The 25954-nt window shown below is 37.4% G+C and overlaps 1 protein-coding gene across 9 annotated transcripts in view; it reads right to left on the bottom strand.

Annotated features, from left to right (window-relative positions):
* LOC148655663 (lipoxygenase homology domain-containing protein 1-like) overlaps nt 1–25954 on the bottom strand; it is a 113867-nt gene that overhangs the window by 15444 nt on the left and 72469 nt on the right. For 5 of the 9 annotated variants that reach the window (XM_088642433.1, XM_088642428.1, XM_088642431.1 and 2 more), the window contains exons 38-50: nt 25731–25885; nt 24858–24936; nt 23590–23742; nt 21690–21874; nt 20904–20990; nt 18230–18362; nt 16321–16472; nt 14130–14385; nt 12351–12592; nt 9185–9311; nt 8914–9065; nt 4719–4911; nt 938–997 (exon numbers count right to left, since the gene is read on the bottom strand). In XM_088642433.1, the coding sequence (XP_088498559.1) occupies nt 938–997; nt 4719–4911; nt 8914–9065; nt 9185–9311; nt 12351–12592; nt 14130–14385; nt 16321–16472; nt 18230–18362; nt 20904–20990; nt 21690–21874; nt 23590–23742; nt 24858–24936; nt 25731–25885 (1974 nt within the window). Of the gene's footprint in view, nt 1–937; nt 998–4718; nt 4912–8913; nt 9066–9184; nt 9312–9594; nt 9822–10929; nt 11010–12350; nt 12593–14129; nt 14386–16320; nt 16473–18229; nt 18363–20903; nt 20991–21689; nt 21875–23589; nt 23743–24857; nt 24937–25730; nt 25886–25954 lie in introns of those variants that run through there. The other 4 variants (XM_088642432.1, XM_088642434.1, XM_088642435.1 and 1 more) reach the window with 4 other exon arrangements.

Consider the following 25954-nt stretch of genomic DNA (forward strand, 5'->3'; position numbering starts at 1 on the left):
GAATTGCATGAACTCAGAACAATAATATTTTAACAACCGTTTAATCATAATTATAGTGGTTCATAGCTATGATATGCAATATTAAATTCAATATTTGAAATGGTAAAATTGTTCATCCATACATTATCAGTAATCCACTTTTCCTGGATAGCTACAGCAAGATGGATGCTATTCTGAAAGCACAGGGCAAAAGGCAAGCCTGGGAGCACATGTAATGTATATTCCATTCCCTAGATGGAACACCAGTCTATCACAGGTTCAAGGGGAAAGGAACTATTCTGAGCAGTCAACGTGACTCTGAGACACCAAAAGGAACCAGTTGTGAGAACACCCACACAAACACGGGGGGTGGGGGGGGGGGAGATACAAGCTCAATACAGAGTAAAGCCAGTCAAATTCCACACCGTGTTTACAATCCTTCAGATACAGTGGATTTCATGTGTATGCCTAAACATTTCATTTTATACCTTAAGGAATAAGGTTATTGAGATGTTCAAAAAGTAGCAACAAATGAAAGAAACCCAAAACTGAATTACGTCTTCAAATTACAAATGAAAATGATGCTGATCTTGACTGAATACCTAAAGAGATGAATGGAATTCTCAGTTATGGCATGTCCCTTTCTCCTCAGCAATAATTCCAAGAGATTAAGCATTGAATGTTTCCTGTGAATCCCTGAATATTGCTTTACTTTTCTATTCATTGCTAAACCTCCTGTATGTCATGTTTTTGAAAACAGAAATACTGATTTTGTATGATATAATAGAGCGTAATCAAGGTGGAAGAACTACTTATCCAGATGAAGGCAATCCAAAAATGTCAAAATGTGCTGGAAAATAAGTGGTTTCATTCACATTACAGGGATGTTTTTAAAGCAAAACAAATTTAACTAGCAGAAATGATAAGAAATGTAAATATAACCCCTTTCAATACATACCTGATTTCATTTCCTTCTCACCAAGACCAGTTAGTGGCATAATGGTGTTTACTTGAAAGTCTGTTTTGAAAAAAAGTATTGTACAAAACAGTTTAGACTTCTGAATTAATGTTCTGAATGGAACATTAACAGTTGTCAAATACATTTACACTGAAATCTAGCCAGAAAACCTATATTAAAATGCTGTTTGCTTGAGATGGAAAAAAAATAAAAAATATTTTGTGGTCCTTCGAATACCAGCAGGTCACTCTTAAATCATCAGATTGTTAAGGCTTTGAACACTTGGGGTTTGATCAGTTTAGTAAATTAATTGGTCAATTAATAGGCAACTAGAGATCTCGAGGTCTTTAGAACCTAAATTTAATAGTGACTTAGAAAACGTGCTTACCAGGGACTTCTCAGAACTGGTGTTGAAGACTCCTGACCTAAGCCCTAAAGACTTACCTAGTTTCAGCCCAGAAACTTGAGATATTTATTGGCCTGTAAAATCATTTACAGTACCTACTTACAGCCTGATATGACAAATTAAGATATTAGGTTAATAGTACATGATAGATGAGGTATTGAGCATTATTGGATAGAATACTACATGTGTGCCGTATATATACCCCACACAACGTTTTTGTTGTTCATATTGCCTTTAATATTATAAAAATCTTGTAAAAATGTTGGAAAAACAGGAATTGCATGCAGTATGCACTGTCTCTAAAATTGTAATTATCTGAATTGTTAAACTCAGAAATATGCATATAAAATTAGCATACAAGCCCTGCAGGGCTGATATTGATTTACAGCAGATAAAGCTATTTAGCACATGATGACAGCAATAGCATATATACTGAGAGTTAGTAAAAACACAACAAATATCTTTTGGAAATAATTTCAATTTTCCATCTTTACATGTCTACAGTGATCATCTACTGAACTTTTAGCCATTTTGTATTAACTCGCAGTCAATACAGTTAAACAAAGCAGCCTTTCATGCTTATGAAGTGTAGAAAAGAACATAAGATATTCATGGAAAAATAAGGTAATATGGCATATACATTTTAATATGAGCTTCTCTACTTGTGTATAGTTTACCTTGAGTTATTGTAATCATGTATTTTGAAGATTCTGATCACTGTGGATTGCTAAATGACAAGTCTCCTCTTAAAACATGCTGAGCTAATAACAAATCAATAAAGCTTTGAGTAAACTGTTGGTGCTCATAACATACATTTAAACATCTGATTGTGTCTAAAACGTGCACAGCTGTGTAATAAGAGAGAGAGGAAGAGAGCATAAGAAAAATAATCACTGCAGCTGTTCAGTGCTGCATGTAACACAGAGTGAAAAAATGGGTGTTGGACAAAGGGTCTGGGGCTATGGTGATCTTAAACTGCATAGATTAGTCAGTGTCTCTGTAAGCATGGTATATTTGGACTCCCTTGTCTTTGATTTCAGGTCCTTGGGCAGACACTTATTAATTACCACAGTTCAAAGGTGATGTGGGATGGCGAGACAGGTCTGAATGGGCCTTGGACTAAAAGTGCATGTCTGGAACAGGGTGCGAATACATAATGCTTCATTACACCTGGGCCATCTGTCTGCAACCTGTTTCTCAATGGGCCCTGAGCAGTTACCGTAACTGTGCTCACACTCAAGGCATCAACGAGACACTTCCAGTCATGAGTCATGAGCCCTGGTTAAGGGAGCTTCAGAAAGCCCCAGTCAGGAGATCTCAGGGAGAGTTAGCAAAGGAAGAGAGCAGACAGAGAGACATAGATTACAGCGATGGACTCAGACACCAGAGACTCTACAGAGAGCAGCTGAAGAAGGCTCTGGCATCATCTTCCTCTCCCACCTACCTGAGATGAACATGAGGGAACACATTGTTCAGGACAGCTAAGACCAGAGATTATGCCTAAGACTACAGTACATGGAATTGCTTTGCTGTGGCAGAAGGAGACACTCCAGGACACCAACCAGAGCTGGTTCTGGAAAATAATTCTGCTGGACTTTCCCATTGAAACATTGGTTTTGTAACTGGGGTCCATGGGGTTCTTGTAGTGCTCTATGAGTAAGTGTCTCTTGTGGATAGATTGTGTCATGGGTTCTGCATGATTAAAGACTAGGTAGACTGAAGTAAAATGAGATACTGTGTAGGATGGGTCCTGTCCAGTCCGAGGAAGGATTACAGGTTCTGGGCAATTTAAAGAATGTGTTCTGTGAAAAAAAGGGTTATAGCACCTTTTAAAATTGCTAGGTGCTGTAGTTGGCTACAAAAACTGAAATTATCTTGCATTTAGGGGATCCCATACATGACACAGGTTTCATCAAATTATCGCAGATTGTGGAACACAAAGACCTACTGTATAAATTGGAATCGCAAGCTATTTCACATTCCTCATCTTAGAATCAAAACCTCATTTTTAATTTGCAGAGTTAGATCTGTGCATCTGCTTGAAAGAGTTTGTTCTAAATTTGATTGAGCTCCGTGCCTGCTGAACGAGTAAGACAGACACATTGTGGCATGTGGAACCTGCACTGTGTTAGTGCTACAAATATTCTAGCACCATGCATGTCTTTCTTTCATTTTGTGTTTAGGTATCTGCCCAAAACTCTACTCCTAAAAACAACATTCATGGTAACACAAAAGGTTATCCCGATGTTTAAAAAACCCTTTTTTATGCCATTTATGCCACTGCTTTGCTCTCTGGAGAGAAGAAACTCATTTCAAAACATCACTCTATAGCACTCAGTAAAGAATCCCAAATTTCACTGTCAAAATATGAAAGACTTAAGGATCTTTTCTATGGACCCCACCCAAAGTTATACACATAAAGGAATTTGTGGGTTAGAGCTGAGAATATGAACATATACTGTACCACTTGGTAAAACATAATTGACAGCTTTGTATGTACAGTATGTAGCTTTGTAAATACCACTGATTCATATCACTTCTCCTGATGTGGTAATTTCTGTTCTCTTCACCTTCAGTATTTAGTACTCAATGGGTTTTTTAGTCATTTTATGGTGTAGTAAGCATTTGTCATATCTGCGTGAATAAGTTATGAATACAATTCAGGCCATTATCTCTACTTATCATTCTCCTTTGCATACATCATTTTGTCATTTTCTGCAGAATAACGGGGAAGGGTTATTCAGGCATTACATAACTAAAAGTAATAAGAAAAGAAAATCTCTTCAGTGTGGTCAGACTAGTATTGTCATTGAGAAAAGCAGTCCTTCAGTCCTCATCTTACTCTTTTTCAAAGTCCTGCTGTAAATGTTACTCCATTGTGGTTAAGATTTACTTTTAATGAATCAGCCTCAACCAGGTAACCTTGTCTCTCAAATTCATCAACGAATTTTGTGGGGTGTACCTTATTTCTATTGCCCATTGTATCCTTTTGTTCTGGATAAAAAATATCAATGTCAGCATTTATAAATATCAACCTTTAATATTTGTTGAAGTTTTATCAACATTTCACACCAGAAACTAAAAAAAAGAACCAAACTTCATTTTAGACAATTCCAGAAGGCAGCTGCGTCAGCATGCGTAGGCTGTAAAGGAACAAGTAAAGGTTTATTTCGTGTTGAAAAGAGAAGAAAAGAAACACAATGTTTCGGCCGTGGAGCCTTCTTCAGCATGGAATAAACCTTTACTTATTTGTTTTAGACATATTTTTAAAAAAGTGTTGTTTTACATCAACTCTGTTGGTAGAAACCTAAGAAGAATATATATATAAAAAATAATATATATTTCAAAGCTTTCAGAAAGAGTCTTAACACTCACCATTTAAAGGTAATTTTAGATTTCTTTTTCTGTTGTCCAGCCATGTCTTTGTCACACAGACAGCCTCTTTCTCCACGTAGACCCCCTCCTTCACTACGATCTGCTTGAGGTACCAGTCTGAACCTCGTCCCTTTTCCACCTCCACTTCTTCTAAGAGTCCAATATCCACTGCTTCCACTTGGAACACATACACCTGGAAATCAATAACTGGTCATATTCATGAACAAACGAATAGGACAAATTTGATTAAATGTTGAAAGATAAAAAAAACACTTCATTTGGGTTGTGGAGCCTTTTTCAGGTCTGTAGGGTCCACAGCCAAAATGTAGTTTCTTTTCTTTACCTTTCAGCATGGAACCCTTTACTTGTACAGCCTGCAAATGCTAATGGAGTTCCCTACACAAGCATATTCAACAAGTCTTATAAGATAAATCCTGCACCACAGTGCTCTTGTTAAACCAAGCAATTTAAACAGAGGGAGAGGAATTTCAGTCTACTGTATATAAGATAAGGGATCAAAAAGTATAAAAAAATAGGATTCCTAGCAATTTGTTGGAATGTTGCTACTGTAGTGTTTAAGTGTATAGACTTATACACTACAGCATATTTGCCTATGTATAATTTAACATTATAATGAAACAGTGTAGAAGTGCAGCACCAAGAACAAAAAAATAAATGTATTAGATATATGTTGAAGTTAGGTTTATTCAAAAAGTTTTAACTGTGCTATTTTTCTTTATTTGAAAACATTTTGCTCTCACAAGGACATCTCCAAGTAATGTGGGGGTTGGGTCACATCCTACATTCAAATTACAGTAGTAAACACACTATGTACAGTTAGCATAGTACGGTGGCTCTGTGGCTAAGGATCTGTGCCTGTGGCTGGAAGGTTGCCGGTTCATACCCCGTGGCCGCCAGAGGAATTCTACTCCGTTGGGCCCCTGAGCAAGGCCCTTAACCCCAACTGCTCCAGGGGTGCCGTATAAATGTCTGACCCTGCGCCCTGACCCCAAGCTTCTCTCCCTGTTTGTGTGTCTAATGGCAGAGCAAGTTGAGACCAAGATGGGGTATGCAAAAAGACAAATTCTTCATACAAGAAATTGTATATGGCCAATAAAGTAATCTTAATCGTAAAGTGTTGAAATCCCTATCAATACTAACTCTGTCTGCCATTGGCATGAGCACATGCATTCAAACATTGTGTCACAGACTGCATGAAACATTGCACAAGGACCAAGGGAATAATCTTCTACTCAATCTAATTAATCAACTACCAGAGAAGTTAAGGCATGACTGACATTTGTACTACCAGAGAGATAACCAGTGAAGTTAAGGCATGACTGACATTTGTGGTGGTGAGATAGAAGTACTGTATGCAAACACATACAGTATTTCTGTTATCACATGTTCTGTCATTTCAACTCAGAAGGCAACAATCAGTGAAAATCATGGGGATGAGAGCACTGTTATCTTCAATGGGTATTTCATAATCATATTCAATCCAGAATTGCATAATTAATTATTAAAATTTCAGGATTAGGATGATTACACTGTATTTTTTCATAGGGAAGTTTTAATATGATGTTTTAGAAACAGCATTGTGTCTCTAAAATGTGCCTTCAGATAAAATACCAACCTTTAAATTTATATTTTATATACATATTTTTTTTAAATGTTAAAATCTAATGATTGAGCATTTTATATTTTCAGATAGAATGTATTATTTTCTTCAAGATCCTTTCACTTCCACATGGATTTATAATGAAACACATTTACCTTTATTTTAGGACTGTTGTCTACATGAATCATCAGAAATCTGTTGACTGAAAGCCCTATGGATTGATTTGGCTCTGTATGACTACTACTTAATATAAAAGAAATAATAAAATGATTTGAACAATAAAATATTGTCTTAAGTAAAGAAAGTGAGGTCTAAATGCTATCAATTCTTTACAACCTTCACCCTTTACTTTTTACTGTAAATACCATATAACTATTTCAGACCCTCTTTTTTATACATTATAACTATCAAATTCATCCATCCATCCATTTTCTAAACCACTTTATCCGATTCATGATGTTGCAGCCTATCCTGGCAAGCAGCAGGTGCAAGGCAGGAAACACCCTGGACTAGAAGGCAGCTCACTGCAGCACACAGACAAAAACAGTCACACACTCGCACCAGGGCAAATTTTTACAGGAGCCAATCAACCTACTGTCCAAGGGAGGAAACCAGAATACCCGGCAAAAATGGGAAAAACAAACAAACTCTAAGCAGATACTGTAGTACATCAGTACTCCTCCCCACTGATAGCTGATGTTTGATGAGCGTTCTGGCGCACTATGGCTGCCGTCGCATCATCCAGGTGGGGCTGCACACTGGTGGTGGTTGAGGGGAGTCCCCATTACCTGTAAAGCGCTTTGAGTGGAGTGTCCAGAAAAAGCGCTATATAAGTGTAAGCAATTATTATTATTATTATTATCAGGAATTGTTCCCAGGCCCCCAGCTATTCTGATCACTGTACCACACCATTATCTAATTCAGTTATTAAATGATAGCTTTCCTCTTTCCTCTCCTGAAAACAAAATGTGAATGGCAATTACCAGTTTATCATAAACAATAAGATGTGTGTACAATACAGTTTCTGCCAGTAAACAATGTGTGGTTGTCATGCTAACAGCATTTATTATGAAGAGCTAGCTTAGCTTGAGTAGGTCCTTTACTGGGAATGTAAAAAACAAATCAGTGCAGATTACTTTGCATGTTCGTAAATCATTCATATTTGAGTTCAAGAATTTGAAAATGGGAAAACCTAAAACATGAAACGGTAAAGCATTAATAATCATATAGTGAATACAAGAGCACCCACTTTAAACACATTTTTTTCTGAAAGTAGAATTATAAATGAAGTGAAGTTTAAACTGGATTTTCATTTTGAGCTCTAATAAATTAATGTTTCTCATGAATAAATAAATTCAATTCTATATCTTGGGTCAATTAAACAAATTGTTCATCTTAAACCTGTTTATTTTGAAGAAACAAACGTTGAGGGTCAAATGGCTGTCATGTTTGTCAGTGTTTATTGTTGTTCAAATGTTTGTTGTTGGGTAATTAGGTTTACAAAAGAGATGCGAACAAGAAATTGTGCATACATAAATCAACAATTTGATATACTGTATACTGAAGAAGAAAGGCAACCACAGGTATAACTACCAATAGGAAAGGACTTGGTTAGCCAAGCATACTCTGCAGTCGATGACAGAAAAAAATACCAGAGCTTCCAAGGAAAGTCCAAAACAACTGGGTGTGAAATCACCAACAACCTTCTAATTGCTGGGGTGAAAGTAAAAAAGTCCACAGTTTGCCGAAGAATGAGACAGTATAAGTTGTGAACCTCTTATCAGCACCAAGAACAGAAAAAAACGGATTAAAATTTCCTCTGAAGTGCAAGTGAAGAGGCAGTTCTGAAACTATGTTTAATGGACAGATGAGAACAAGATAAATCTTTACAAAAGTGAGGGAAAGATTCAAGTGTGAAAAGGAAAAGGAATTTTGGATGTGCAGTGGAGACCTGCCTCCTCTCTGAAGCCTGGTAGAGGTAATGTTATGGCCTGGGTATGCGTGGCCATCTCTGAAACGAACTCCCTTTCTTAAGTAAAAGAAAATGTTTTGAACTGGTTGATGCCAAAACTGAAGTCAGAACACCCCTTGAATAGGCAGGAATTCACAGTGGGTTCTTAACACATCTCAAAAAATTACACAAGGACCTTGGTGACTTGGGTTGCACACTTTTTTTACACTGAAATTTACTTAAAGTGAATGTTTCCCAATACCTGACATATTAAATCAAAGGGTTGAACTAGTATGGTTTTGTTCTCAAATTATAAGATATATACATAATAATCAGCCAAGATTATTTGATGACCACATGATACTCAAATTGCTTGCCTGTGAAGCAAAACTAATCATTCTGTCTTTACTCTCCCAATATTTTAGAGGGCGCTGTAGTTCTGTGGTGTATTTCTTTGCAAGACTTGAAAGAGATGTCTCTTTCCTTAAAGTAATGAATTGCCTTGAACTAAAAAAACAAAACACTGATGGAAGAAGGCTCAGTTTCTCATTTTGGCCAACAGCCCAAATCTTCTTATTTGTCTTTGTCTGTATCTTAATATTTGAGTGATTCTCTTCAAATACCTTTTCTTTGTTAAAATGAGAGCTGCCTCTTCTTCTTGGCAGTTGTCTTTTGCCTGTGTCCCCCAGTGACCCCCAGAGAGTGACAAATACGTCTGGTTCTGTTTCATACTCAGACGCAGGTCCAGAAGTAACAATCACAGTGTAGTCTTTCACTGTAAAACATTATAACAAGAACAACAATTTCAAATTCATTATGGATAATGTTTGTAACATATAATAGGCAACACCAAAAATTAAAAAGTAAAATTCTGCACTAAAATGTAAACTGTACCTTTTAGTAAATCACTGTCTTTCCTTATCACAGGCAGCTCTAGCACAAGGTTTTCTTCCTTGTCACCCAAGTATCGAAGCACAGGGAATTCAATTTCTTCATTTGTATTTCTGTTCTGAAGTTTAATCTATAAAGGAAAAAAAAGAAACATACAGCACATGAAAATATGAAAATTGCAAAAATACACTGGAAATAATCAGAAAAGATGTGTAGAATTCTGAGGTTTTCACAACACCCAAATATTTTTAAAAACTAAGTATCTATAATCATCCAAGTTCATTTTTGTAGAAAAATATAGATTTTCTTTTGCTTTCATTATGCATTTAAGAATATTTTCTCTGTTGCTAAGCTGAAACCATTTCTTTCACATTCACAAGTATATTTTAGAAGAATGAAGTTTTGATTCATACTTTCAGTATTTCAAAGTTCAATCTTTACTTTCTTCCTCACAACCATGCAGAATTTAGGTACTGTGGCTAATTACTCGAGGAATGTGCATTTCACTATTGTCTTGTCTGTTTTATTCCTGAAGTCTCTGAAGTGCAGCTGTTCCTGTTTTCTTTTAAATAGCTCCTGGCAATCAGGAAAAAAACTCTTCAGTCCACCTGGGCTCTCTTGAACACCAGAGAGCTGAGTGCTGCCAGCAAAGAATGAAACCAAACAGGCCACAGGTTAGAAGTTCAGCTGCTTAGAGAAATCATGTTTTAGGACAAATATCTGTTTTTTTATCTTGCACATTTTCCTGACCTCTTATTGCTACATTAAAAGGCATAGAGCTTATTCTAGTTAATTATTTTATTACTAAGGACAAACAATAACAACTTATTTTCCTGCTTCTGACTTTCTTAATAAACACACTAAACATAATCAATTTTCTTTAAACAAACAGGATTACATCTTATACATGTGTGTAATGCTCGCAGATTAACACTAGAATTAAGTTTTGTATTTCATTCCATTGTAATACTCCAGAACTGAATAAAAAAGAAACTTATCAAACATTCATTGGTAATTTTGGACAGTATGTTTCTAATAATCATAATTTAGTTGACATTTATTACAATGGAAGTACTTCCTACTTTTAATAATTGTTGGTTTCGGCTATTCCCAGTAATCACACTCTTCCATCAAGTCTTTTAGAAGGATAATTGGAATCAGGAACTTATGTTGCTACATTTGACAGTTTTGTTTGCCTGATTGAATTTGTCATCCTAGTGAAGATTGTGAAACTGATACTAATAGACTCGTTAGTCCATTTAATATACTGTACTGTATATAAAACAGTCAGGAATGAGGTTGAAATATGTTAGATAAGTATTTTAAAGATTTATTGTATTTATTTGTGAAATGTATGAGGTAGGATTGTTGCTGATATGGAAATTTAACCGTGTTGAAATTGTGTTAAAAGAAAAAGATGATTAAAGAACTTTATAATCTAAGGATTTTAATGCAGATAGAATTATAATATTACATCAACTTTTGTGGAACTTTTGAATGCTGAAATACTGAACCCAACAGTTTTAAATTTTTATAATATTTAACAAATGGAAAGAATGTATAAAAAGATGATAATTTTGCAAAATGTTTTTTTTAAGAAGGGGTTCTATTCTGCTCAATTATGCTTTATTTTACTGTCAGTTGATAATACTTTTATGATAAATTTACAGACTTTTATATAATAATAATTGCTTACACTCTTTTCTGGACACTCCAATCAAAGCACTTTACAGGTAATGTGGACTCACCTCCACCACCACCAATGTGAAGCCCCACCTGGATGATGCGACAGCAGCCAAGGTGCACAAGTACACTCACCACACACCAGCTATTAGTGGGGAGGAGAACTGAGTGATGAAGCCACTTCATAGATGGAGATTATTAGGAGGCAATGATTGGTAAATGCCAATGGGAAATCTGTCCATGACATCAGGGTAACACCCCTACTCTTTTTGAGAAACACCCCAGGATTTTAATGACCACAGCCAGTCAGGAGCTTGGTTTTATGTCTCATTTGAAGGACGGTGCCTTTTCATAGCATAGTGTCCCTGTCACTGTCCTGGGGCATTAGAACCCACACAGACTGCAGGGTGAGCGCCCCCTGCTGGTCCCACTGACACCTCTTCCTGCAGCAACCTTAGTTTTTCCCAGGAGGTCTCATATCCAGGTACTGACTAGGCTCACACCTGCTGAGCTTCAATGGGTTGCCAGTTGTGAGTTGCAGGGTGATATTGCTGCTGGCTTAAAAAAGCTGTTTTTGAGTTAAAAAGTGCTTGGTTCCACTGGGGCCCGAACCCTAGACCTTCTGCGCGTAAACCAGAAATGATAACCACTACACTATGGAACCGCCTAATATATACAATTTTAGGCACATTACAAAAAAATATATAACTTGCATAGAGGCAGTTCAGAGAAGAGTTATCTAAGACATTCCTGGGATTAAAGGAAGTGATATGAAAGGCTAAAATAAATTAATCATCTTTTTACTACATGGGAGCCTTATTTAAATATCCAAAATCCTTAAAGTTACTGGCAAACCCAGTGGGCCTCTTAAAGATCAGCAGTGGAATGTTAACCAGAAAGCATAGATGGAAACTACTACTCGCAGTATGTGGGCTAGCTCCACCAGACTCTGTAACAGCTTCTTCCTGCAGGCTGTCAGGCTCCTCAACACCCTGGAATCTACTTGCACCTGCCCCAATTCCAGAAACAGGGTTTAAATCCCCCCAGTGTGTTGTGCATATTATATTATGTTTTGCCTTAGTAATTTGCACTTTGCACTATGTGTATCCTGTCTACAATGTCTATGTCAGTGTCCTGTCTGTATTTGCACTGTGGACCAGGAGGAACGATATTTCATTCCACTTTATACTTGTATAAAGTATGGCTGGAATGACAAATAAACGTGAACTTGAACTTGAACTTGAGTGGAAGTGCATTTAAAATTAAGAACTGGAAGCACTTTCTACATAAACGGTTGTTGGAGCCTGGAACAAGCTACAAAGGCATGTTGCTGAAGTCAATATTCAATATCGAAGTCAATATTTCAAAACCAGGATTCGAAACTGGACTTTTACTCAAAGGAATTAAAAGTGAATCTAAAACGGCTGCTAAGAATAAGGAACACGAGTACCAGAATCGTGTAAAAAAAGTGCTGTAGCTACAGTACCTCTTTGCAGTACCAGACTCCACCTTCCCTGGCCTCAATGGTTTGGAGACGTATTTTAAGGATTGCTCCATTTTTCCGATCAATTTCTGTCACGGTCTGATACATCTGTCCCGGTCTGAGCTTGTTCCCTGGAAGAGTGAGGGAAGAGCACATGCCCCTCTCTCCACACACTTCCAGGATTACCTCTGAATCCACTGCAATGCTGGAAGAGGCACCAGTGAGAACATGGATGTCCCATGTGCCTGTGGAAAATAAAGTAAATATAATTTCAAAAATGGTAAGACATAGAACAAGTACATTTCATGCGCAGTTAAACTATCCATTCAAAATGTGTTTTTAATAGCTGGGCTGTGATGTATTTTTTATGTTTGCACTTTATTAAGTTCTCTTTCAGTCCTGGAAAATCATTTGGGAGAGACTGGATCAAAGACATCTTTCAACTAATAATTAGGGTGAGGTGGACTGTGTGCATGTTTATGTTCCATATAAGCATGTAGATTAAGGCAAACAGTAATTTGAATTAGGTCTCAGTTACAGTCATAAAAAAGTGTACCTTTTAATAATCCTTTATTTAATCAGATATCTCAGCTGAGAACAAATTCTCATATACAATGACAGCCCTGGCAAGAAGCTTACACCAATGAAGAAAACAGAGCAGTGAGAGAAAAAGGAAAAAAAATCAATAAAAATAAATAACATAACAGACTTTACTATAACAGGACCTGACAGTGTTAACAAGTGCTAGTCTCAGGCAGAAAAGATTTAGTTATACAGATGAAAATGCCCTCTGATACAAAGATGTATAGTTGCAGCTTACTGTACGGAGTGTTAGTTCCTTTTCTGTGCTTCAACTGTTCTGTCTTCCTAACCGATGCTGTTTTGTTCCACCTTGCATGCACATGAATTGGTCATATTCCAGTCGGAAGAAGAAAATTCTGAGTTACCAAATCACCTTTTGATTAATTGCCTGATTTGTATTTTTTCTGCTTTAGAACCTCCAAACTAGAAGAAATCTTGTCAGACGACAATTTCTTGTTATTTTTTTAGAGTAGCTCAACTGGTAAAGCCACTCTTCTGAATGCAAGTGAAGCTCAAAACTTTTGGACTCAGGTTTAAGCCTGGCTCATACCACTAGTTAACTGGGACAGGCACTTTTCATGCTGGGCAGAACACTATCAGTGCCCATCACTGAGATCTTAGCAGACTGACAATTTCTATCCAACCCTATTTTTCAGCGCTGTAGGTGAGGGACTCTCTCAGCTGATTGTGTTGCTTACAGTAGATGGCAGCTTTGCTACCTCGCATCACTGGGCCCCTGGGTTCAATTCCTGGGGTGCTATCTGCATGGAGTTTGTATATTCTCTCCTTGCTGACATGGGATTCCTCTGGGTGCTCTCGTTTCCTCTCACAGTCTGAAGACCTGATGGCAGTTAATGGGCTTCCAGGAAAGCTGGCCCTGGTATGAGCGTGTGTTTGCATCTGTGTGTGCCCCTGTGATGGACTTGCGTCCTCTCTAAAGTTTATCCTGCCTTACGTCCGTTGCTTGCCGAGATAGGCTCTGGCTCAGCAGTGACCCACTGGATAAAGTGGCTACAAGACAGATATCAGAAAAAAAAGAATATGTAATCCTTCAGTCCTTCAATGTTATGAGGATTTAATGTTAACCATGTGTGCTACATTTCGAACCTTGAGGATACAAGATCAGTTGCCTTTTAGTTATTTCCTGCTGCATTTTAAGCTTATTCAAAGCATGTACACACAAAGATTTTAGACACACACCCTGAGGATCTGCTGTCATTCTGCTGTGGCGGCTGACTTTTCCAAGGAGTTTTATTTCTCGTTTTGTCCATCTGTCACCAGTTCCGCTGTCTAACCACTGTTGGCATGGAAACACAAACTCGGCGTCTGTGTCTGCTGAGGCCTGCACCGTGATTCTATCCAGGTAGCACCCGGCACCATAGCCTTCATTACTGTGCTCAACAGTCAGTTTGGTGGGTAAGCCCAGCTCCACTGCTCTCAGGCAGAAGACGTTGACCTGTGAGAGTAAGAATCATGAGATAGATCATGCTTGTATGACAGGTTACCTTTATTTGGCGAGAAAAAAAAAATTTCAAGCACATCTCATATTGATTTCATAAAATAAATTACTTCCAAGTGAAGTCAGAGAAACCTGTTGCATTTAATGTCAAATTAAGAAATATACTTTCTAAAAGTTTATCTACTGAAGGACAACAGCATCACTTTCACGTAAATATTTCTCAGGACCTATTGTACTTACTGTACAGAACATCTGCCCAACATTAAGAACAGTAACTCCCTGGATGAATGTGCAAATCTGTCTCAATGAATTAGTCTACTGTAGCTGCAGGGTTGGTCCTTGTTTTTCTGAATTAGTCAGCAAGCTTTAAACTTATTCATTAGGGGTTTAACTATAAACAAAGGTGTTTTCAATGTAATGGGTCATTTTCTATTTAAATTACTATAAATGCAATTTATGTTTAACCATAAATACCACGAGAAAATATGATTAAACAGAGAAGATCAAGCGTAGTATGCGACAGTATCCTCATTAAGCGATGATTACGTTTTTTCGTTCTCCCATATCGTTTTCTCCCGTGTGCTTTTCTTTACACCGCACCACAACACTATCAGAATGCTTCATACCCTTGACACTCATTGGAACCATATTTATAGTATTGTTTCCAAAGAACGAAAACACACTAGCTGAGCACAGATGCGTGATCCGCATACGCCAGCTGGGCGAAGGCCGTGTCCCAGTTCTCGCACTGTGCACCAAGACCTTCCTCCAAGTCCGCACTTCTGTGACGTAGCGAAAAAGGGGAATGAGCCGCCCTCGCGTGACGTAATTCTCTGGTTACTCGGCTTACGGTGAAAATGCTGCCTGTTGTTGAAGCTGCTTTTCCAGTGGCATTGTGCATATCCGCAGATATTTTTTTAAAGATTTTTTTTTCATTCTCCACTCTCAGTCTGATGCAATTGAATTTTATCTCCTATGTGCCCGCACAAGAAGTAAGTGACACGTCGTGTTCATTCATGTTAAGCAGGCTCGACTACAAAACGGGCGAACTAAACTAAGGAAAACTTGGCAATACCACTCTCTGATTATTCAACGCTTTGTACTACTAAATGCATTTCATATCGTCTTTCCCAGTACAACAATTACAGTACGAGCAACATAACGCGTTCATTCACAGTAACCTAAATAAGGTAAACTTGGCAATATCTCAAAGCTTTATACTGTTAAATACGTGTACTACTAAATATTCGGTGTACAAAATACATCGCAGGTAAACAATTATTCATCAGTCGAAATGGGGTGACGAAATAAACTCTTCATGCCAGAAGTTCGTACCCAGAATACATACAATATAAAACTAAAGTAGCCTATTTTTTTTACTTTTATGAGTTTTAAAACGGTAAAAACGTTCATTTTTACTAAACGTGAATATTTGTTCTCCGTGGCAACTTCTCTCCGCTTTGATAGTCTAGAACATGAAACGACTGATGACTGTTCGTTTACCTGCGAACACGCTTCTTCAATCACTGCTCTGTGTAAAGACACAAATGAATTACGGTAGCAGCACAAATCTTGCCTGTGGGCTTGTTAATATCTCACTATCTCAACAGTACACTACACTTCGGCTCAAGTAGACAAGTCATATTACGGTGAGTTTGATATATCTCCAAGTGAGGTAAAGATGACAGTCTAATTAGTTTGCTTCGTAATATATTGCTGGAAAAGCACAAAAGTTTTGATTGTCTACGAAGAAGGCGCGCAGCTGGACAATACCGTAGTATTTTCAAATGCAACACGCTCTACTATTCCACAATTCTTGCCAAATCTTTTTTTTTTTCAATAACAATGTGTGAAGAAGCACTACTCCTGGGGCTGTAGCACCCTGCTGACTGTAAGCTAAAAAACAGCCGGCAGTTTGGCGTCATTACCCACCTTCCCCTTGTCTAGAAGTATTCGAGAAGCACTATCAGTCAGCCTCCGCACGCCTGTGTCTCCGTTTTCGCCAAACAGTGCAATGGAGATGTGGGCATCAGTGGCAGCGGCGGGCAGGTCGCCTGTATGCACTTTCACAGAGTAAATCAAATCTACAACACAAATACGAGAGGTACATGATCAAAAATGATTGAATGAAACTTAGCACAACACCTTATCTTAATACTTGATTCCCAGTTTATAATGCACGACACGTTCTCGGTAATAGCACACTTCTCTAATATGTTTCCCCTCTGTTGGAAGTGTTCCTTATTTGTAAGCATCATTTACAGACTCCTCTACGGCCAAAATTTTGTCCAGGTTGGGCAGTGAATAGAAAAGAAAGGAAAAACTCCTGTTCAAATTATCTAAATTTAAAAAAGCCATACATTAATAACCCACATAGCCAAATAAAGTGAGTTATTAAGGTTATGTAAGCAGACCCATTGCTATGATTTGGATTCAAGGAACAGATACTCAAGGACAGAATGGATAACCAGCTGCCTCAGCAAGGAAGCAGATCCTCCTGAAGGGTCGACCTGGAGGCAAAATATGAAAGCTGAACGATAAGACCAACTACTGTAAGTCAGCAGAATGGTCAAGTATGGCTTTGCACTTGTGAAGACTTTTATATTCTCTAAGCAGCTTAGCCTGACAGGGTTTTATTTAGATAGGAACTGAATAAATTTGCTATTACTCTGAACACAGCTCGAAATGTGCGTCCATTTCCCTCCGCACTGTGAAATTAAAGCAACCTTTCTGCATCAAGTCACTTTCCTTGTGTTCCCATGCACCTGATTCCTTTAAGATGCCTGTTACCCCACCCCTCCCTCACAGTGTCCCTTTCTGTAATACAAGCAGGTTTCTTAGCTTTTGCCATTCCCTAAACATTTCTAGTCTCTGTTAAAAAACTAATCTGATAGCATTTCAAGACATTTACAGGTAATTGACCTATTCTGTGTCTTGTAACTGAATTTTGTTAAAATCTGTCAAACCCTTCATAGTCGTATACAAGTAGAACGTACAAGCTGCATGCAATTGAGACAGCACAATTTAAATGAGCAACCAGTCTGAATGTAATTAAGAAAAGGTTTCATGTTGGACACATGCTGTTACCATAGCTATTTGTATCAAAATTGCATTAATTGAAATATGCTGCACCCATCTGCATTTTTGTTTCGCCTTTTCTATAAATAAGGAGAAACGAGGGTTGGTTTGTGTTACAAGACAATGTAGTTGATATAAGGTAAACGTACTGCTAGTACATGAAATACATTGCTTTATTAGTATCAATTTCATTTGTAGTGGAGATGAAGAAATGAAACAAGTCATTTTAAAAAGAGAGTCAAAAAGTTACACGTTACACGGAGATTTGGTTCTGAAGGTATAAAACCAATTGCACATTCAGAGCTAGACTGGATTCTGTTAAGAGACAGTATATTTACTTCATTATTTATACATGATCACAAAGAATCAAAGGGAATGCGAAACGACATCTTTGTCCTTCAGAAGACATTTACTTATCGTAAAATGGCAAACCACATGTCAATGGAGACCTTTGTAAAATACACCAAAATATTGCAATGCAGACAGAAGACATTCAGCCTTTTTGTTAATGCGATTTGGTTTGATCCAATCTAATTGTGGACTCAAAAAGAAACAGCAGATTTCTACATCCCGAGGCAAGGCACATTTGAGGCCAACAATGGAACTACTTTAGATTGATTTCTGTACTCCCAACCAAAGCTTTCTAACACAACGGGCACTTTAGCTGCACTATTACAAATCTGCATGGATACCGTCTTCTGTTTGACTATTCCAGGCACATATATCGCTGAACATTAAGTCACTTTTTATTTATGTGCCATACCTCTGAGAGGGGGCCTGTCAGGTCTGACAGCTGCCAGCTCCGTCACGGTCTCCAGTCTCTTCTCCTCAAACAGCCACCGGTCTGTAGTGTCAAATCCCAGCTCTTGCTTTGTAACACTGTCCTTCATGCGCAGCTATTGGTGTCATGAAAAAGAATTAATAACGCTCCTTTTTTTCCAGAAAAAAAGCAGTAACGTAAAAACTTTAGTCCTGCAGGTGCCGAAAAAGTACCCCAACGATTCAATTTGAAAGGAAAAACAATTGACTTATGAAAAAAATAAATATCCAGGATGCTGCCCGTTTTCACATTGCTTTATTACCTGTCAGTAAGAATGGGACAAAATGTAACTCTGTTAAGTAGCAATGTTCTGAAAAAAAAATAAAAGGGTTTCTTGAAACACAATTCTCAACTTGCCAGCAGCTATGTCACCCTGCAACTCACAACTGGCAACCCACTGACGCTCAGCAGGTGTGAGTCTGGCCAGTCTGGAGAGACCTTCTGGGAAAGATAAGGTTGCTGCTGGGAGAGGTGTTAAAGGAACCAGCAGGAGGCGCTTTCCCTGCAGTCAATGAGGGTCCTGATACCCTGTATCGTGATGGGGACATTATACTGTAAAAAAGGGGCTGTCCTTTGGATGAGATGTAAAACTGAGTTTCTGACTCTCTGTACTTATTAAAAATCCCAGGGCATTTCATTAAAATAGTAGGCCTGTTACCCTGTTGTCCTGGTCAAACTCCTCCATGGACTGAAGTTTCCCATTGGCCCTTACTAATCATGGCCTCCTAATTATCTCCATCTATAAATTGGCTTCATCACTCTGTTCTCCTCCCCAGAAATAGCTGGTGTGCAGTGAGCGTTCTGGCGCACTATGGCTGCTGTCGCATCATCCAGGTGGGGCTACACATGGAGGAGGTGGAGGGGAGTCCCCATTACTCATAAAGTGCTTTGAGTGGAGTGCCCAGAAAAGCGCAATATAATTGTAGAGAATTATTATAAATACAGTATATATTGTTTTATGTAAATCCAGCTATGTAAGTGTAAGTATTATTATGTATTATATACGGTATGACAACTAAAAAAAGCCAATAATGTAATAGGTGACACTGCCACTCTTTCCCAATACTAATGTTATACTTTTATTTTATTCTAGTACAAATTTTAACATTTTCTATTCCATCTGTTTGTATACAGGACTTGCTTAGTTTTCCCATGCCATTTGTGTTATGCACTTGTATCTGACCTTCACTTTATTCCTTTATTTAAAAGGTGGAATTCATCACCCAGAGTAGATATTACTGTTCCATTTACAAAAGAATATAGATACAATTTATCTTTATTTTGGATTAGACATTCTGATTATTTTCCCTTCCTTTTTAGAATTTATTGAGTTTAACCTAGGACCTATGGTAAAGACTAAAGGTTAAGACTATTTTCAAAATAAGGTTATTTTAGACCTTTCTCTAAACCTTGGAATAGTTACAACAGATTAGTTATGATAAATGATATTTATACTGATGTAATCTTTACTGCTCATTATATTCAATCCAATTTTAAACTTGGAAATGAAGGTCTTTAAGTGGTGATATCTGCAGGTAGTCAACCAAAAAATTTATTGTTATTTCACTCTCCAGCAATTTAAGTCCCTTAAAATCTGCAGTCATATAAATTTGTAATAAGTAATTTGCAATAGCATATGCAAATATAGTGTATACCTAGTCATATAATTTTTCTTACAGTGATAACATTTTGGTTTAGGGATTGGATATTACACTTTGTAAATGCAAACCAATCAGCTCTAAGTACTTAGGACATTATTATTATTATTATTAGCCATTATACGTGGTTTTGAATGACCCATTAAAATAATACAATATAATAAATATATTTATCACTTAAGAAATATTTCCAAAATAAGATTATTTCTCTTTATTCAATGCTGAGAAAGTAGTTCATGCCTTTATTTAATCTAGACAGGATTATAAAACAAAGGGTACTGATAGCTACAACCAGCTCAGATCCAAGAGCACCTGTAACTCTTAGCAGATTGCATTGACCTCTTTGTATTGGCTACCAGTGAGAAACAGGATTAATTTGAAAATCCTTTTGCTTACATTCAAAGTACTAGACAGAATGGCACCAAAGTACTTTTCATGATTGTCTGGTTATCAATCTCTGCGTGCTTCTAGGTTGACTGATCATGTCTTTATCTTGTAGTGTTCAGTTTCCTCTGATGTACAGTATGCCTCATTCAAAAAAGAAACTGAACAGCAGTTATGTAAAACATATGGTGAATAGAAAATCCTATTTCTAATCTAATCAAAACAAACTAAAGACACTAAAGATAATAGTGCTGTGTCTATTTAATCACAGATTAAATTCAAGGATCCAAAAGATTGAAGAAAAAGCAAATATCTCCATTAAGCATCACAGAACAATTGGACCTCCTCATTAATAAAGCAGGTCAATTCTATTCTAATTAAAACACAAAATGTTTTTATGTATTCACACCTTCAACACCCACCTTCTTGCTTGGACACCCTTATTTTAAAAGATAAAAATGCGTTTATACAGATAACGATTTGTAGTTCGAATGTGAGTCTGTCTGTGTTTAATAAATAGAAATATGGCTGTTGAAAGGAATTATAATGGAGACGATTTAACTTTATCTCCCTACCTTCTCTAGCTTCAGACCTTTCATCTTCTCTGGACTCTTGCAGAAGAATGACACCTTAAGAATGGCACCTATTTCCCCAGTGTGCACCTGTGAAAGGAAAGGGTCTTTGAGCAATTCAAGCTTTGATGGTAAAATGAAGTCGATCACATGACTGTAACCTTGGGCACAGAATTTTAACTTTAATTTTACTTTAAGGAACCCCATGAGTGTTTCAACTTCTAAGGGTGCTCATACCTATTGCAGGCTGAGCTCTGTAATCCCAGGTTCAAGCCTGGGTCAAGGCACAAATTAATTGTGACGTTAGGCAGCCTGGGCTCTCCACAACAGCTGTAGCCTCTTGGACCTGTTGTTGAGGGACACAGCTTCTTTTTGATGCTGAACCTGTGCTATGGGGCTTGTGGTGCTTGTGACGTGTAAGGATGGTGAGTGGATCAAAGCAGTCCTGCCACCCTTCCTCATTCAATCCTTTGTAGCTGCGACTGGCAGGTATGACAAAATAATTGTTGATTCTAAATGTAAAAATATATACTGTGTATATATATCTATCTTAAAGATTTCACTTTGCTAAAAAAAATGGTAGTTTGATTACTTACCAACAGTATATATTTGGAATTTAAATTTTGTAAAATGCAAATTTTATAGATATACTATGACACAAATAAAAATAATAAGGGTACATTATGAAACTGCCAACACAATTTCACACTGCAACGTTTAATTTTGAACATTTTTTGAAGAATTTGTTTTGTTCATTGTTTCACATAGAACACAAAACAGGCCACTTACTGGAAATGGCTTATCATGGAAGTTTTCAGCTCTTAACAGGGGTGATTTTCCTTTCTCCCCAAAGATAATGACTGACACGTCTATTGGTCTTTCTGGTACTGGCGAGCACTTCACCCACATGTTCCAATGTCTTGCTTTTCCAGCTTCAGGCTCTTTAATGGGGTCGGACCTGATTTCAACAGTTTCTTTTGGATTACAAGAAGGTGATTCAGATTTATTTTAGGAAATTAAAGCTTATGAATAGACTACATAAAAGTCTTAGGTTTTACCTTGTTATAAAAGGCAAAATATGAGCTTGAAGGTTAACATTGTTAGTCCTTATCATCAGTTAGTTTTACAAATTGTGGCTACGAAGACATTAAGGGTATGTTTTACGTTAAATATGGGTCTTCCTTTTAATATTTATTGTGATATTCACACGTGAAATATATCAATTCGGCTCCTACATATACTGTACTTACCAAGCTAAAAATAAAAGTTGGAAATGATGTGACAGTAAATTCTAGACACAGTAAAGCTGTAGTTTCAAATACTATAAAAAAATAAGATGTGGGAAGTTTTTGTGTGCATATAGATGGCTAAACAACCAATTCAAGCTAAGAACACTTGGAAGACAGGACACAAATGTTATAAATGCAGACAAAATGCAGTGGAATTTGATTCACCAAGATTATAAAGAGCAAGTTCACTAGCAACAATAACAAGCATCCTGTGTACAACACCTGCTCTCGTTTTTAGCCTTTCATGTATTCTTAGTCGGTTATTAATGGAAACCAGCTTCAACATTCAGTTTAATTTCATTCGATGCAATTTGTCATTTTTCATGCTGTGCAACTTACCAAAATGTCTTGGGAGATGCAACTTTAGTTCGATATGAAGGCTTGCATGTAAAGGTGAGAAAGGAAGGCGCTATAAAAAAGGGCTGAGAGAGTTTTGAATAAACTACACTGCCATGTTCTTAAAGCTGATACCACGGCTCCCTTCAAGAAACCGAATTAACAACAAGAAGAGTTAAACTGATCGAATGACTCTCTTTTGTAACCTTTCTTATGTTCTCATGTGGCGGCATGATGGCACTGTAATTTGCATTGCTGTCTCACAGCGCTGGAGCCCTGCATTTAATTCACTGGGTGCTATCTTCAGTACGTGGAGTTTGTATGTTCTCCCTGTGGGCATGTGGGTTTCTGCTGGGAGTTTCCACCTACAGCCCAGAAATATAATGGGAGGTTAATTGGATTCTGAGAAAACTGGCTCTGGGGTGAAGGTGTCTGTGGCTTTGCGAATGCAGTCATTCATTAGAGAGTATTATTGGAACTAAGAGAGAAGATGAGGTCTCTTGATTGGCCATATACAATTTCTTGTATTAGGAATTTGTCTTTTTCCACATACCCCAACCTGCTCTCCACGAGACACACAGACAGGGAGAGAAGCTTGGGGTCGGAGCGCAGGGTCAGCCATTTATACAGTGCCCCTGGAGCAGTTGGGGTTAAGGTCCTTACTCAGGGGCCAAACAGAGTAGGATTCCTGTGCCAACTGCGGGATACAAACCAGCAACCTTCCAGCCACAGGCGTAGATCTTTGGCCACAGGGCCACCACACCGAACTCATGCCGTCAGCAGGATTCGAACCCCAGCTTCCAGAATGTGAGTCACGCACTGAAACCATTATGCCAACAAACCGCTCGGCAGCAACTAAAGGCATGACTTTTTTCTGGCTCATACACCCAAGCCTAGAGAAACGGGCTCATATTGAAAGTGGTCAGGAAGCACTGGTTTCAGTTTAATCCAGCAACTGATTTGCATGTTCAGTCTTTCTTGTAAACCCAGCTTATTGTATAAGGCCTGCAGGAAGTTTAACTAAATGTAAGACAAGGCAAAATGTCTCAACACTGATAGATTACCTTTCACAGGCATGACTACCTCATAGACATCTGGCTTCTTTGGGTGAGCATCAATCCAATCATTGTGCATGAACGTGTGCTGTGTAGTGGGCATATCTCCTTCCGCCACTATCACCTTCTCCAGAAACCAACGATCTGTGCAGTCCATTAAAGCTGACAATGAATATTTTAGTTACAGTAGGAACACACACTGCTGAAGAACCTAAGAAGAACATTCTTTTATTCCGCAAAATAATTGTTTTTATAATCTTGAGGTAATCTCCATTACAAACACTGAGAGATGGCATTAATTCATTGTTCAAAATTCACTGTGGTCAAATTAACTAACCTAATAATGTGGAACTTAAAGTATGTAATGCATTTTCCCAGTCAAGTCAAATTAAATTCACATTTAGAGAATTGCTAAATATGCTATTCACATATTTTATGTAATGTAACACAAGAGATCTTTTACATAGAAACTGAAAAACAATATTTGAAGAACACATGCATACTGTATAGTAGACAAAATATATTCCATTGGATATATTCACATCCAGTAACTGGAGTATTTAATTAGAAATGTAATTAGAAATTAATTTGAAATGTAAATCAACAATAATTTGAAATCAAGAAAGTCTCAGTCTTACACTTATCATATATGATCATGACTTTTGTGACTTACTGACTTTATAAAATGCATTTCACTTGAACACTTGGGGTCATTGAGATGTAAAGATAGTTTTAGTGTTTTTATTTATTTCTTCGTAGATCTAGTTACAGGCTTGTACATCTTATACTTCATAAACGTAGCATCTTGCTATTCTGTTCACATGTTGTTTTTGTTATACTGCACATGCTTAATTCAGTGTTATCTTTTGCCATGGAGATCTCCAGTCCTGGTCCTGGAATGCCCCAGTCCAGTCAGTGTTATACAGTAGGTCACTCCAATTCACCAGAATTAAACTGGTATTATTTGTATTAATTGCTACAACCATATTATCAACACTTGGAAGTGAATGATCAGTTAATCAAGTCTGGTCTTCCACGGGCAGAAGATCATTCTGATTTATGTTCCAAATGATTTCTAGATGACTAAATTTAACAAGTGACCTGTTTGATCAGACTTCAATTGTTCTAGGTCTTTTACATTGATGATTTAATGACTACCTATAAAACCTGCTTGATTGGGGCTCTCTGGGATCAGGGTTGAAGACCTCTGCTTTACAATTATCCTGTGATATGTGATTTGGAAGGGGAAAATACAAAGTCATAATACATTTCTTTACCTTTGCGCTGACTTTTATGTCCGATAACTAGCTCTTTCATTTCCCCAACATTCACTGCTGTGATTTTAAAAACGTCCACCTAAAAGATGCATAATAAGATATTAATGCAAGCCTGCTGTATATAGGGCTTCACCTTCTGCACCAAATTAAGGCCAGAGAAGACCTATATTACTTTTATGAACATTCAACAAATAGTACTTTGATTACATTTTTCCCTTAATTGCACATGGTGTTCTATGGACAAGATTTTACAATTAAAATAGTTTTTTTCTGCTGTAAGGGCAATCTGAATGATTACACAGTTGTTCACATTTCCATATATTTCTACCTTTTAAGCAATATAATTGATCTTTCCTTATAATTTTATATCAGGTGTGGGGTGTCATCTGAGATTCTTTCAAGAGTAAACTACTGTTCCTTATGATCTATTTGCACCATTGCACTTTGCCAGATTTTCTTTTCCTTGCAACAAAAGGAAGCGCACAGTCTTCATTGTCACATACAGTTGGAAACTTAGAGCACTTGGTTTCCCAGAAAACTGGGTATTAGATTACCTTTTTCCAGTAACTCATAAATAGGATGTTGTTATAACATAACAACAACACAGACATAAGAATCACTACTGGTCAATTTAATGTTGGGACACAGCAGAAAATAGTGCAGTTGAAACAGGTTCAAAGGTATTTTGCATATCTATAAACTTTGACGTATATGAAAGCATTCTATCTCAATTAATTCCCTCATATTGCTTTCCATATGAAATGAAAGGTGAGTGGGTCATATTAAGCCATTTCTATTTCTATGAATCAGAAGCAAGATCTCCCAATTTTAAGATGAAATATCTTCTGTATTTGTTTTCCTAATGGGTCTTACCTGTCCACGACAAAAGGTGTTTGGTGTATTTTGGGATTTTGATAGCCACCGTGTTCCAGTGTTGCCTCTGTGACCATGGAGACTGACGTATACTTCACCAGTAAAGCCTGCATTTCTGACATCTCCCGTATACACATTAATCCTGTACTCCACAACTAAGGAAAAAGGGCAACAGATGGAAACTAACAAGACTGGCTCAATTGTCTTTGGAAACTGTTTCTTTC

The sequence above is a fragment of the Lepisosteus platostomus genome, chromosome 8 (genome assembly GCF_059453375.1).
Source record: "Lepisosteus platostomus isolate fLepPlt1 chromosome 8, fLepPlt1.hap1, whole genome shotgun sequence".
Lineage (NCBI taxonomy): Eukaryota > Metazoa > Chordata > Actinopteri > Semionotiformes > Lepisosteidae > Lepisosteus > Lepisosteus platostomus.